This window comes from Sphaerodactylus townsendi, linkage group LG16, assembly GCF_021028975.2.
Source record: "Sphaerodactylus townsendi isolate TG3544 linkage group LG16, MPM_Stown_v2.3, whole genome shotgun sequence".
NCBI classification, from domain to species: domain Eukaryota; kingdom Metazoa; phylum Chordata; class Lepidosauria; order Squamata; family Sphaerodactylidae; genus Sphaerodactylus; species Sphaerodactylus townsendi.
The window spans coordinates 7,218,959-7,231,259 of record NC_059440.1 but is presented as its reverse complement, the minus strand read 5'-3'; the positions used below and the strand labels follow the sequence as shown (position 1 = coordinate 7,231,259).

Here is a 12,301-nt window from a genome sequence, read left to right as displayed (position 1 = left end):
TCCCTGTGGCAGAAAAAAGCAGTTTTTGCCAGAAAAGAGATTACATCTGGCTCTGCATTATGTACTAAAGCAAGAAAACTTGGTCAGCACTTTTCCAGCAGAGTCATTGTCAACCCCCACTCCTTCAGCACAGCTTAGAAACAGTCCAACTGGGGAAGTTTTGGAGATTCAATGCTGCAGGGAAGGACTGAATTTGGAACAGATGGGAGGTAGATGAATAAATCCTGAGATGTTTTGGGGCACAGGGAGGCAGGTGGCCCCTGAAGGATGAGCTCGCAAGATCTCCGGTTGCACAGCCAGACGAGAATGAAAGAAGGAGAGAGTGGCACTGAATTGAGGTTGAGTTGTGGTGGAGTTTTCCAGGGAGCCAGCAATTGTTGGTCTGGTAAAGATCTGTTCCCTGAAGTTTGCGGCTTCTGCATCTGTGGCTGGCATCCTCAGAGGTGCATCACAGAGAGAAGTGTGTTACACACCGTGATACACCTCTGAAGATGCCAGCCACAGATGCAGGCGAAACTTTAGGAACAAGATCTACCAGACCACGGACACGCAGCCCGGAAAACCCACCACAACCAGTTGAATCCGGCCATTTGGTCACACTGGTGCTTTTAAAAAAACCAATTAAAGAATCACGCCTCCTAACCAAGATAATTTATTCCTCCCGCATCAGCTTTAGGGTGATGGTGCTAAAATCCAACACGCTTACCCTCCACACATCAAGAATTCACTTGAGGCCCGTCTGCCAGCAGCTGCCAGAGGCATATCATCTAGAAAGAAAAATCACAAGCGTTAAGCACAAGAGGAGACCACAGACAGCGAGCGCGCCAGAGAATCAACTTCAGCTAATGCCAAATATTCAAGGAATACTCCACAAGAGCTTCTCTTAGGAAGCTGGCCAAATCAGCGTTCACTTTGGCCTATAACCATCATCAGGAGGATCCAGCAACAGATGCTGATATAAAGAAAACAATCCTGTAGGTGTGACAACTTCCCCACGTTCCCTTGAGCATTCAGAATGGGCTACAAGGCAGAACATAGCAGCTGGGATCCACAATCCAAAGGCAAGAAGCACGGATCAGATGAAGAACTTCCCGGGAGAATACTAGAATCAGGAGGCATGCATTCAAAATGCTGGGGGGAAGAATTAGGACTAATAGAAGGAAACACTTCTTCACGCAACGTGTGATTGGTGTTTGGAATATGCTGCCACAGGAGGTGGTGATGGCCACTGACCTGGATAGCTTTAAAAGGGGCTTGGACAGATTGATGGAGGAGAAGTCGATCTATGGCTACCAATCTTGATCCTCCTGGATCTGAGATTGCAAATGTCTTAGCAGATCAGGTGCTCGGGAGCAGCAGCAGCAGCAGGCCCTTGCTTTCACATCCTGCATGTGAGCTCCCAAAGGCACCTGGTGGGCCACTGCGAGTAGCAGAGTGCTGGACTAGATGGACTCTGGTCTGATCCAGCAGGTTCTTTCTTATGCTCTTAAGGCAGGGGTCTTCAAACTATGGCCCTCCAGATGTTCATAGACTACAATTCCCATGAGCCCTACCCCTTGGCCATGCTGGCAGAGGCTGATGGGAATTGTAGTCCGTGAACATCTGGAGGACCATAGTTTGAAGACCCCTGTCTTAAGGAAAGCAATGCTGGCTGCTCTCCCCGCCAGCTGCAACCTTTGTGCCACTCTGGATGGTCCGCCAACTTTCAGAGTTAAGCACTTCTGCGTGGTTGGCGTTTAATTCAGGGGCAGGTGTTTTATTTGTTTTTAACTACTAACCCACACGCACAAAGCACACATGCAGGAATATTCAAACCAAAGAAGAAGCTGTGTAGATCATTCCTCTGATTCCTCAGGAGGAAGCCAGCTCCTTTTCAATATTTAGGTTTTATTAAAATGAAGTTAGCTGGGTAAATACAGGACATATGACGGGGGTAGGGGTGAATCTCTTATGTTAAATGCTGCTTCAGGAATGCTTGTGTGTTGTGATGCTCTTCCAAGGGAATCCTCCCCCCTACTTCCCTCCCACTATAGCGTTTAATCTTTTGAAACAACTGGACAATCTTTGCTCTTTGAAAACTGAAAATGAAGAGAAAGTCAGAACGAAAAAGAACAAAAGACAAGAATGAATGAAGAACAAATGAAAGAACAAAAAAACCAAAATCACTCTCAAACGAAAGAACAAAAAAACCAAAATCACTCTCAAAACCAAGCTTCCTGACCCTTTGCAACAAACTAAGTGCACATTTGGACTAAATAATACTTTAATTTTGGGGAAGAAAAATCAGAATTTCTCTCTCAAACTAAGAGCGGCTAAGAGTTGCACTCGTCAGTATCCAAGTCTTACATGATTGGTCGGAGGTGATGTTGTGCGGGACAAGGACAAAGTCGTCTGTGTCACAAGAGGAGTTCTTGCTACTGGTGCTGGCAGAATCTTTGGAGACCTGAAGATAGTTTGGAGGCCCCAAGGGAGGTGAAGACAGGTTGTCTTCTTGGATGTGCTGCATATCTGGGAGAGACTGAAGAGAAGACAGCAAGTCCAGGAGGGTTGAGGACACAGATTGATGCTTGCACACATGTAAAGGTGCCCCTGTGCTAGACATGTGCCTTTCAGGCACACCCGACCCCTTGCTATGTTGCCTGGCCATTAAGTCAGCAAAGAAATGTGCATCTTCTTAGTACTAATATCCAAAAGTTGGTCCAGGACAGAAACAGTTTCTATACTTTTTTTCTACAGGCTTCTGTCCCCACCCCCCCTAAAATTCACCACTGACTCCATCCCCAAAAAAAGAGTTGGGTTTTTTACCTATTTTTATCTACCAAAAGAAGTCTCAAAGTTGCTCACAATCATATTTATTTTATTAGATTAGATTTCGCAGACAGCCTCATCCCCAAAGGGCTCTAGGCGGTTCACAATACGGTAAAGACCAATACATTACTAAAAAAACATCTAAAACATTTAAAATTCAATATGCAGCAATAATAACAAACTAAACCCATGTTTGTGTTTGTGGCGCCCGGTCTTAGGGCCAGTCTTACGGCTAGGGAGGGGCTGGCAGCGCCCAAAGATGTAGCCAGCATGGGCATTTCTGGATGACAAACCATGGCGGGGGCTCACAAGGGGGCAGCCAATCCGTGGCCAGCCTCACCAAATTCCTCACCAATCCCCGGCCAGCCTCACCAATTTCCCTCCTCTCCCCGCAACGGACACCCTGTGAGGTAGGTGAGGCTGAGAAAGTTCGAAGTGAGCTATGACAAATCCGATTCAACAGATAAGAATCGGCCGCTTATATGGAGGAGGATCACTGTCCCTGCTCCTTATTTAATTTATCTGGGTAACAAAGAGCTAAGGAGAGCTTTTACTCTTGCAAGAAGTGCACATTTACCTTCTGCTGTCTTAGAAGGGAAATATCAAAAGATACCTTACACTGCAAGGTTATGTTCTTGCTCTCTGAATTCTGTAGAAACTATAGAGCATATGTTATTAAAGTGTCCCCTTTATGAGGAGGTAAGGAAAAAATGCCTGTCACATCTACTACACAAAACGACATATTGTCCTGATAAAGATGGTTGTGAAAAACTATTACAAGATAAGAAGGAGAATATTACTAAATGGGTAGCAAAATTCTGTCTATTCATTATGAAAAAGAAAAAAATGATCTGAATATGGTATCCCCCTTAGATATTTTTGTTTTGTTTAGTATTTTTATGCTGTTTGGTGTGTTTACAAAGTATAATGATATATAGATGGATAGTGCTGGAATACGGGAGAGAGATCTGCATTCTTGTTTTGTTGTAGATATTTTGGAGATTTGTGATATATCTGGTCATTGACTGTAAAAAAAGTCTTCTTCTTCTATATGGAGGAGGGGGCAATCAAACCGGTTCTCCAGTTTAGAGTCTGCTCCTCTTAACCACTTCACTTGACCACCGGACAGCTGCAGCCTTGGAGGCAGAGAACGCTCTCCAGTATTTTGTCAGAGTGATTGACGCAGAGGCGAAAGGCAGACAATCCAGACGGGAAGCTGGGCTACCAAGTCGCAGGGGACAGCAAAACAACGCCAGCCCCAGTGCAAGCAGGGAGGAACCGGTCCAGAAGCCCCCGCTGCACGTCCCACTGTGGCTCATCCAGGCAGAACGGCTGCTCAGCCTGATCATTAAAAATTAAATGCGGGAAGAAGAAAACCTTTACAAAACTGCTAGGCTCAGCAATCGCAGCAAGGGTGGTGCAGAGAACCCACAGCCTTTTCCAAATCAAAAGAGCACTTACTGGGGGGGAAGCAAACCGGCATGAAGGAGAACTACTACAGGAACTACCGGAAACGGAGCCGGTGTACGTCGGCACCGGCACGGGGCAAGCTGAGGAGAGAAAGAGGGAGTGGAATAAATACTGAGAAATTAACATTTCAACACGCACTGACAAACCCCGAAGAGACTTTCTCAATGGACGTGTTTCCCGATTCCGCCCTCTCCCCACATGCAGCACAAAACAGGCTTCCAGCAACTCTTAAACACAGGGAACCCAGGATCTGCATCGCATTCTATCTGTTGAGCATATTTTAAGACTCAGAGCAGAGGGCCTAAATTCTGGCGCTTGGGGTTTTCTGGGTATTGTGGGTTTTCCAGGCTCTGTGACTGTGGCATGACAGTTTTCGCTCCTAACGTTTCGACTGCAAACGCAGGCAAAACATTAGGAGCTAAAACTACCAGGCTACGCTCACACAGCTCCAGAAAACCTACAACAACCCAGAAAACCTACAACATTTCGGCCATGAAAGCCTTCAACAATCCATTGGGCTTTTTCGTTTGTTTCAAAGAACTCATCCCCCTCCCCTCCACCAAAAAAGGAGGGAGCCGAAGAAACAACTCCAGACTTACATTTTTTGACAGTTGAAACCTGATCGAGGAAGGGGTGGCCGAAGAAGGCATCTGCAAGACAGAAAACGCAAACCACAAGATGTATCAGCCTTCAGGGTTGCAGACACGGCTGGGAGGCAGGGGACGGCCGCTGCTTGTATTTGCGCCCAATCAATACCCTTCGCAGCCAGGACCTCAAAGAGCTTATGAAAGATTAAAGCCTTCCCGAGTACGTGTTGCTATTATCCTTGGCAAAGACGCGCGATCCATCATTTTAAAGATGCAGCTAACTACAGCAATCCAAGACAGGTACTTAAGAGTCATCCCATTCCGCCCCGCCCCACCCCCTCTTTAAAGAAAATAGCTTGGCTTTGGGTCAGAGGCGTAGCTAGGGAAAATGGAGCCCGGTGCAAAATCTGAGTTTTTTGGGTTTTTTTAGTGTTTTTTCCAGTTTTAGGCCTGCAGGGGGTGCAGTTTTTAGGCTAGCACAGGGGTCTGCAACCGGCGGCTCTCCAGATGTTCATGGACTACAATTCCCATTAGCCCCTGCCAGCAATTGGCCATGCTGGCAGGGGGTGATGGGATTTGTAGTCCATGAACATCTGGCTTTAAATTCTGAACCTCAAACTTCTTCTAGCTATCCTAATTTCAGGGTATCTTTAGGAGACTATCCTGATGATACCACCCAGGTATCTTTTAGTAAGCAAGTGTACTTTATTGTTTTATTGTGTATCTGAAAATGTACCTTATGATTTTGTACTCACTGCATGCTTTTAAAGCTATTGTTTTACCACCTTTCTAAAAAAAAATTTTTTTGTTTGCTTTGTTTTGAGAATTTGTTCCAGAACCCAGGATTGGCATTGCTACAGGGCCTGAATAGGGCTTTGACAGGCTGTGATCCAGTGAAGGTGGCGTTCTGTACTCTGTTCCACATATAGAAGAAGAACAGTTTGGATTTAGACCCCACCTTTCTCTCCTGTACTGAGACTCAAGGTGGCTTACAAGCTCCTTTCCCTTCCTCTCCCCACAACAGACACCTTGTGAGCAGTGGTGGGATCCAAAAATTTTAGTAACAGGTTCCCATGGTGGTGGGATTCAAACTGTGGCGTAGCGCCAATGGGGCTGGGCGGGGCACGATGGGGGTGTGGCCGGGCATTCCAGGGGCGGGACATTCCTGGGCGGGGCTGTGGCAAGGATGCAGCCGCTGCATCGGTCCTTGGGCGGGAAATGAATGCACGCAGGCCCAGGCTGCCACGCACGCCGGTGCACCTCCTGCTAGACTGCTTCAAGTTCTGCGTGCTACTGCTGAGAGGAGGGGCGTAACTAAGACAAAAATCCCGTGGCAAAATCACCAATTAGTAACCGCCTCTCGGCACACACAAATAATTAGTAACCTACGCTCGGGAACCTGTGAGAACCTGCTGGATCCCACCTCTGCTTGTGAGGCAGGTGGGGCTGAGAGAGTTCTGAGAGAACTGTGACTAGCCCAAGGTCACCCAGCAGAAATGTAGAAGTGCAGAAACACATCTGGTTCACCAGATAAGCCTCTGCCACTCAGGTGGAGGAGTGAGGAATCAAGCCCGGTTCTCCAGATTAGAAACCACCTGCTCTTAACCACTACACCACACTGGCTCTTGAGACATTTAGGCCCATATACAAACATATCTCTAATGAAAGGGGGGAGACTCCCCATCCCACAAAGAAACAGATTTTTTGCATTAATGTCACTCAAGTTTCTTGATGCTGGCATCGAAGCACAGAAAACACACACATGCACAGCCCAGCCCCTTGGACAGGGATGGGTGAATTTCCTGAGCTTTAAGAAAACACAAACAAAATTCTTCTCCTGAGTAGGGCCTGGTGCCAGAGATGGCCAGCAGGAACTAACACTTGAGCAATTCCCACAGCCGCCGTCAAACACCCTGAACCCTGGAAGGCGGGGTGCTTCCCTCCCTCCACCCCCAGAGGTTATGTAGAACTTCCTGGGAAAGTCACCAAGGACCAAAGCACAAGGGGGGTGGAGAAGTTACAGCCTCCCACATACCACCCTTTACAACAACAGCCTGTGTTTGTACACAGCTCGCGCAGGTACTGATACAATCAGCATGGAAGCGTGAAGCTCTGAGCAAACAGTAGCTAGTGGCGAACAGAGTACACACATCAAGCTCAGCCAGCTCATGAGAGTTCTTATTCTCAGAGGAGGAACCAAGGATCAACAGCTTCGGCATGCTGGGGCAGAACGTGGTGTTCTGCGACCCAGAAGGGTCAGTTCTAGCCCCAGCCCCGCCTGTCTCCTGGGGTTAGAACATGCTGTTCCGTGGCCACAAGCAGAGTGCTGAACGGCCAGAGGCAAGCACAACAAACCTGCTTCAAGGAGCCACAGCCTTCTCCCGAGTTATTGATTAATTTCCACTTGGCAATCAACAGGACATGTTGCCAAATCCTTGCACGGATACCCAAACCGAGTGTTAATAGGACACAAGGAAGGGACAATGAGGTGTCTTGTTCTGGCTTTCCAAACCACTTCTGGCTTCCTTAGAATGATCGAGAGTCTTTCCTTGTCCTCCCAGATACATGAACTCTGTTCTCATTTTACAGGTGAAGAACTGAGGATGAGGAAAGCTTGGCTCAGAGCCAGTCAGCAAGCACACCAGGGCTGTTCTTAATCCGTTCCATCCAGAGAACTGCACCCATTCACATTGCTGAGCTGATCCCAGAGCAATACAGAGGATCCCAGGGCATCCCTGGGATACATGGACAGTTCACACGGGAGAATCAGCTGCTCTGGCCGAGGCTTATTCTCATCTATGCGCATGCATGCTGCAACACTGCCACTGCCTTGTGGCTGCCCCCTGCAAAGGAAGACCAGGAGTGATTTATACAGAGAGGTGTCAAAGATTTTCTAGAAGGCAGCTTGAAAACCTGTTCTGGGCAATTCCCCAGGTCAGAGGCGTAGCTGGGCCAAACTGCGCCCAGTGCGCAGTGTGTTCCCCCCCAAATGGTTGTGAGCCCCAAGGTCTCCTAGGAACTGTAGTTCCTCAGGCCGTGTTTGAGCCTGAACTGTAAATAGGTCGCTTTTTTCAGCCTGAAAAAATACTAGAAAAAGAAAAGAAACTAAGGTAAATGTGGGAAGAAGGGGGGGGTGGCCCAGGGGGTTGCGAGGAAAAGTGGGAGGGGCCAGGGGTGATTTTCCGCCCCCCCCAGGCGTGCGTCCAGTGCGCAACACCCCCCCGGTCCCCTTGCCACTCCGCCACTGCCCCAGGTCAATGAACAAGAAGCAGCAAAAGTTCACAGACAGAAGGGCTACTGCTGAAGACCCTTGCACTATAGTTAACAGTATCAAAACTGGATTTGGAAAGGCCAGGTTAAAAACCACGCCACGGAGCTATGAAGCTCACAGGGCAGTCGTAGGCAAGTTACACACATTCTTCCTCCCAGGATAAAATGGGAAAGGAAAAACCCCACGCACGCCAGCTGGAGGCTTCCTATCAGAAAGGGAGATTATAAACTCAGCAGCTAAAGGCAAAGCATGTACAGGCCCTCAGAAGGGAACAGCAAACATATCTGTACAAAGTAAGGTCAGGGAAGATAACGTATTTCTGGAAAGCCACGCAATCCATCAGAAGCTGGAAAGATGAAGCAAATCTGTCTCTTTCCAGGGAAAGCCCAAGAGACAGTGGCTGTAACGGCACAGCACCAATACAACGTGCTTGTGGGAAGATCCCATCCTGGTGCAATGCTGCAGCACTTCCATGCACCACCGCTGCCCCCGCCCCCTCCCTCGGCAGCAAGCACTGCAAGCTGGTCTTGTGAGGGCCTTTCGAATCGAAGCCTGCTAACGGGCGATCTGCAAATGACAGAGGAAGAGCCCGCTGGAAGCGCTAACGGTTGTCGAAGGATCTTGCAAGGGGAAAGGAAAAGGCATCGATGGGATTTTTTTTTTTACACTGGTGTTAAAATGAGACCACATGCACAAAAACAGAAACACTACTCTGAACTTTAGCAAATTCAGAAGGGGGAAAAAAGGGGGATAATTCTGCACCTAGTATCTGTGGTGAGAAAAGCCCTAGTTTGTAAACCACACAGGTTCTGCAGAAAATTAAGCACACTTCCATGGGAAAGCTCACACTTACTTTGCATACATTTGTGCAGCTCTTTGGCAAAAAGCTGTGAAGCCCTGCCACTCCCACCCCCAACCTGGTGATTCTGCTCCAATGTCAGGGGGATAGTATCTCAGTGATGGAGATGCAGTCCTAACTGAATGTAACTGCTTGCAACAACAAATTAGTTCTGCTGAAAGATATATGTAACCAGCCTGCTACGTGTAACCAGTAACCATTGCCATTTGGGGCATTCTTTCCTTGATCTTTCCTTTACGGCTTCACATGCTTTGCAGACAACTAGGCTTTCCCCTGACACCCCGGTCCTGTGAGAAAAGAGTTACATTTGTTATCTCGTGGGGCAGGAAGCCAGGTGGCTCTCTATCACTACCTGCTTGTGACCTTGGGGCGCCTTAGTTCCAAAGATTGTTTTTCACAACTTCTTGGGGAAATGAGAGGGGGGCTCGCTTGAGGGGGCTGTGAATGCCAACTTCACCAGAACTGGCTTTTCGAGTGTGGTATTTCAACGCTTGCTCAATAAACACTACTGATCAATAACTCGTTTGTTGGCTAAAAGGTCTGAGACCTAACAGCCTATAATATATTGCAGAGTATCTCACTAAGACTTCCAAATCTAAAACTCTCCATAAAAGCCACACAGCTGCTGAGATGTAGAATAGTATGACTTGCATTGAATGACTGCAGAATCCATACAGGCCTGGCCATGATCCACGGAGCAGGTCTCCTCACGAGTTCCCCACACCCACGTTTTTTGCCAGGAAGCAGAGCTTGATCACACACCTCCCCCATTTCAACGATGATGCAAGGATAAATTTCCTTCAGGAAGGGGGGATTATCATGGTACCCCAAGTCCTGATTCTAGGGTATACAATCATTCATGCATAATCATTCCAGTAAGGAACTATCAAACAGAACCTGTTCCAAGGGGCATGTCACTTAACCCTGTGTTTTCAAAGGTCCCAACACATCCTGGCGAGCTTATCAGGGACTGAGAAAACCTGTTCTGGTAGAGAAGCTATCCCAAAAAATATCAGGAGCAGCAGTGGCATGGTGGTTAAGAGCAGATGCGCTCTAATCTGGAGAACTCGGTTTGATTCCCCACTCTGCCACCTGAGCTGTGGAGGTTTATCTGGGGAACTAGATTAGCCTGTGCACTTCAACACATGCCAGCTGGGTGACCTTGGGCTAGTCACAGTTCTTCGGCGCTCTCTCAGCCCCACCTACCTCACAGGGTGTTTGTTGTGGGGAAGGAAGGGAAAGGAGTTTGGAAGCCAACTCTTCTTCTTCTAGCCACAGTTGGGCATGTGACAGATTAACTCAGGGCTCTAGTACACTCCAAGCAACCTCTGAACACGCAGAACGTTCTAGAGATAAACACAAAAATCTGGAGTACCTTTAAGGACTAACAACTTTGTTTTCAGTAAGATGCTTTCGCAGGTCCAACACATTTTGTCAGAGAGTTATGGGATGGAAAACTGTTCTGGGGATTCTTTATGGAGGCAGGGGGGAGCATCAGTGTAAATTACACTGCAAATCCTCCAAGTGTAATTCTCAGCATTTGGAGAAAAAAAGGCAGAGCTGATGTAGAAAATATAAATCCCATCATAAATCAACCAAATTAGCGGTTAACATAAACTGAGTGGCGAGGGAGGTCAGAAGTTCAGAAAGATAGGGAAATGGTTTAACTGATACTGGTACAGGGTTATAGCCTAATAAAACACGATAACAGCAGCTCCGCAGATGTGCAAGGTATCCTCAAGAGACAACAGCCAAGACACACCTGGAGGGCAGAAATAACTGAAACTCACTACACCGGCGTTGTCAAACTCTGACAGTCCTCCAGATGTTTATGGACTACAGTTCCCATCAGCCCCTGCCAGTAAGGTCATGCTGGCAGGAGCTGATGGGAATTATAGTCCATAAACAGTTGGAGGGCCAGAGTCTGACACCCCTGCACTACACTTCTGGCCATTCTGTTATCCTTTCGGCTCTTAGCAAAGGTGTGCTTTTTCTGGCCCACTGAAACTGCTTTCCTTCCTTTGTCTGTCATCTTGTATGTTTTCTCTAACAATACCTACATGAAAGAGGAGGAGGATCCCAATCTTTTCCTAAAGACATGTGTGGCAAAGAGGGCAGCAACATCCTACTAAAGATAAAGTAGCATATGAACTGAAGAAGAAGAAGAAGAAGAAGAAGAAGAAGAAGAAGAAGAAGAAGAGGAAGAAGAAGAAGAAGAAGAAGAAGAAGAAGAAGAAGAAGAAGAAGAAGAAGAAGAAGAAGAAGAAGAAGAAGAAGAAGAAGAAGAAGAAGAAGAAGAAGAAGAAGAAGAATTGTACCATAATTTGAAAATCCTTTTTCAGTTGGGTTATATTGCTGAGTAGCTTTTCCTCACCTGTGCTGCGGTAACTTCTATATAGTGATCGTATTAAGTTGTTAAATTCAATACAGTAGCTATCAAACCATTCTCTATGACCGTTTACAGCCTTAGATTTGGTCGAGGAGACGGCTTGAAGTTCCCCTGCTAAATTTAAAACTAGTTGTTCAAAGTGATGTATTCCACGTTCTGGTGTGTCAGCCTGTAATATATTCTCTTTTAATTTATTAAATGTAGAAGAGCTAAGTAGTGTTTCTGTAGCAGCTGCCACCTGAGGTGACCATGTTATTTTCTGATGCCTAAAGTTGGTGGGGTCCTCTGTATTAGTCTTTACCTCAAATGAAAAAGTTACACTGAGTGGCAGATGATCACTTAGCAGTAAGTCCCCAACGCTAAAAGATGTGACACACTGGTGTAGATAGGGGGATATTAAGATGTAATCAATCACGCTAGCACCGAGCGAGTTTACCAAGGTAAAGCAATCTGCATTCCTATAGCACTTGAGGCCGTTTAACCATAATTTGTTAAATTTGATGGCAAATTTGATTAACTGGATTCCTGCCGCATTCACGAGAGAGTCCTTTGAGGAGCGAAGAGCTGGGGTTAGAAGAAGCTGTACGAGATCATCCTCCTGATTCAAATGGGCCAAAGTGGTAGAAAGATCCGTACCCACTCTGGCGTTAAAATCACCTACCAGGATCACCTCCGTAGATGGTTGTTTATTTTCTAAATTTTCTACAAATGATGATATCCTACTCCATGTGTTGATTAAGGAGTCTCGTGTCAATCCAGCAGGTATATACAAGTTCACTATAATCATGTGTAGAGCTTCCCCCTCTACCAAAACAGCCTGTGCAAGAGGTGGACATGAGTCAAGAGGAGTTGCTTTGATGCTGTTGGCTACAAATAGTGAAAGTCCTCCAGAATAACGACCAAACTTAGATACTCTT

At 46.8% G+C, this 12,301-nt stretch overlaps 1 protein-coding gene across 1 annotated transcript in view; it reads right to left on the bottom strand.

Moving 5' to 3' along the window:
- ULK2 (unc-51 like autophagy activating kinase 2) overlaps positions 1 to 12,301 on the bottom strand; it is an 89,661-nt gene that overhangs the window by 32,204 nt on the left and 45,156 nt on the right. Inside the window, exons 11-14 of the mRNA XM_048518821.1 lie at positions 4,878 to 4,928; positions 4,270 to 4,358; positions 2,347 to 2,518; positions 707 to 767 (exon numbers count right to left, since the gene is read on the bottom strand). Of these exons, the coding sequence (XP_048374778.1) occupies positions 707 to 767; positions 2,347 to 2,518; positions 4,270 to 4,358; positions 4,878 to 4,928 (373 nt within the window). The remainder of the gene's footprint in view (positions 1 to 706; positions 768 to 2,346; positions 2,519 to 4,269; positions 4,359 to 4,877; positions 4,929 to 12,301) is intronic.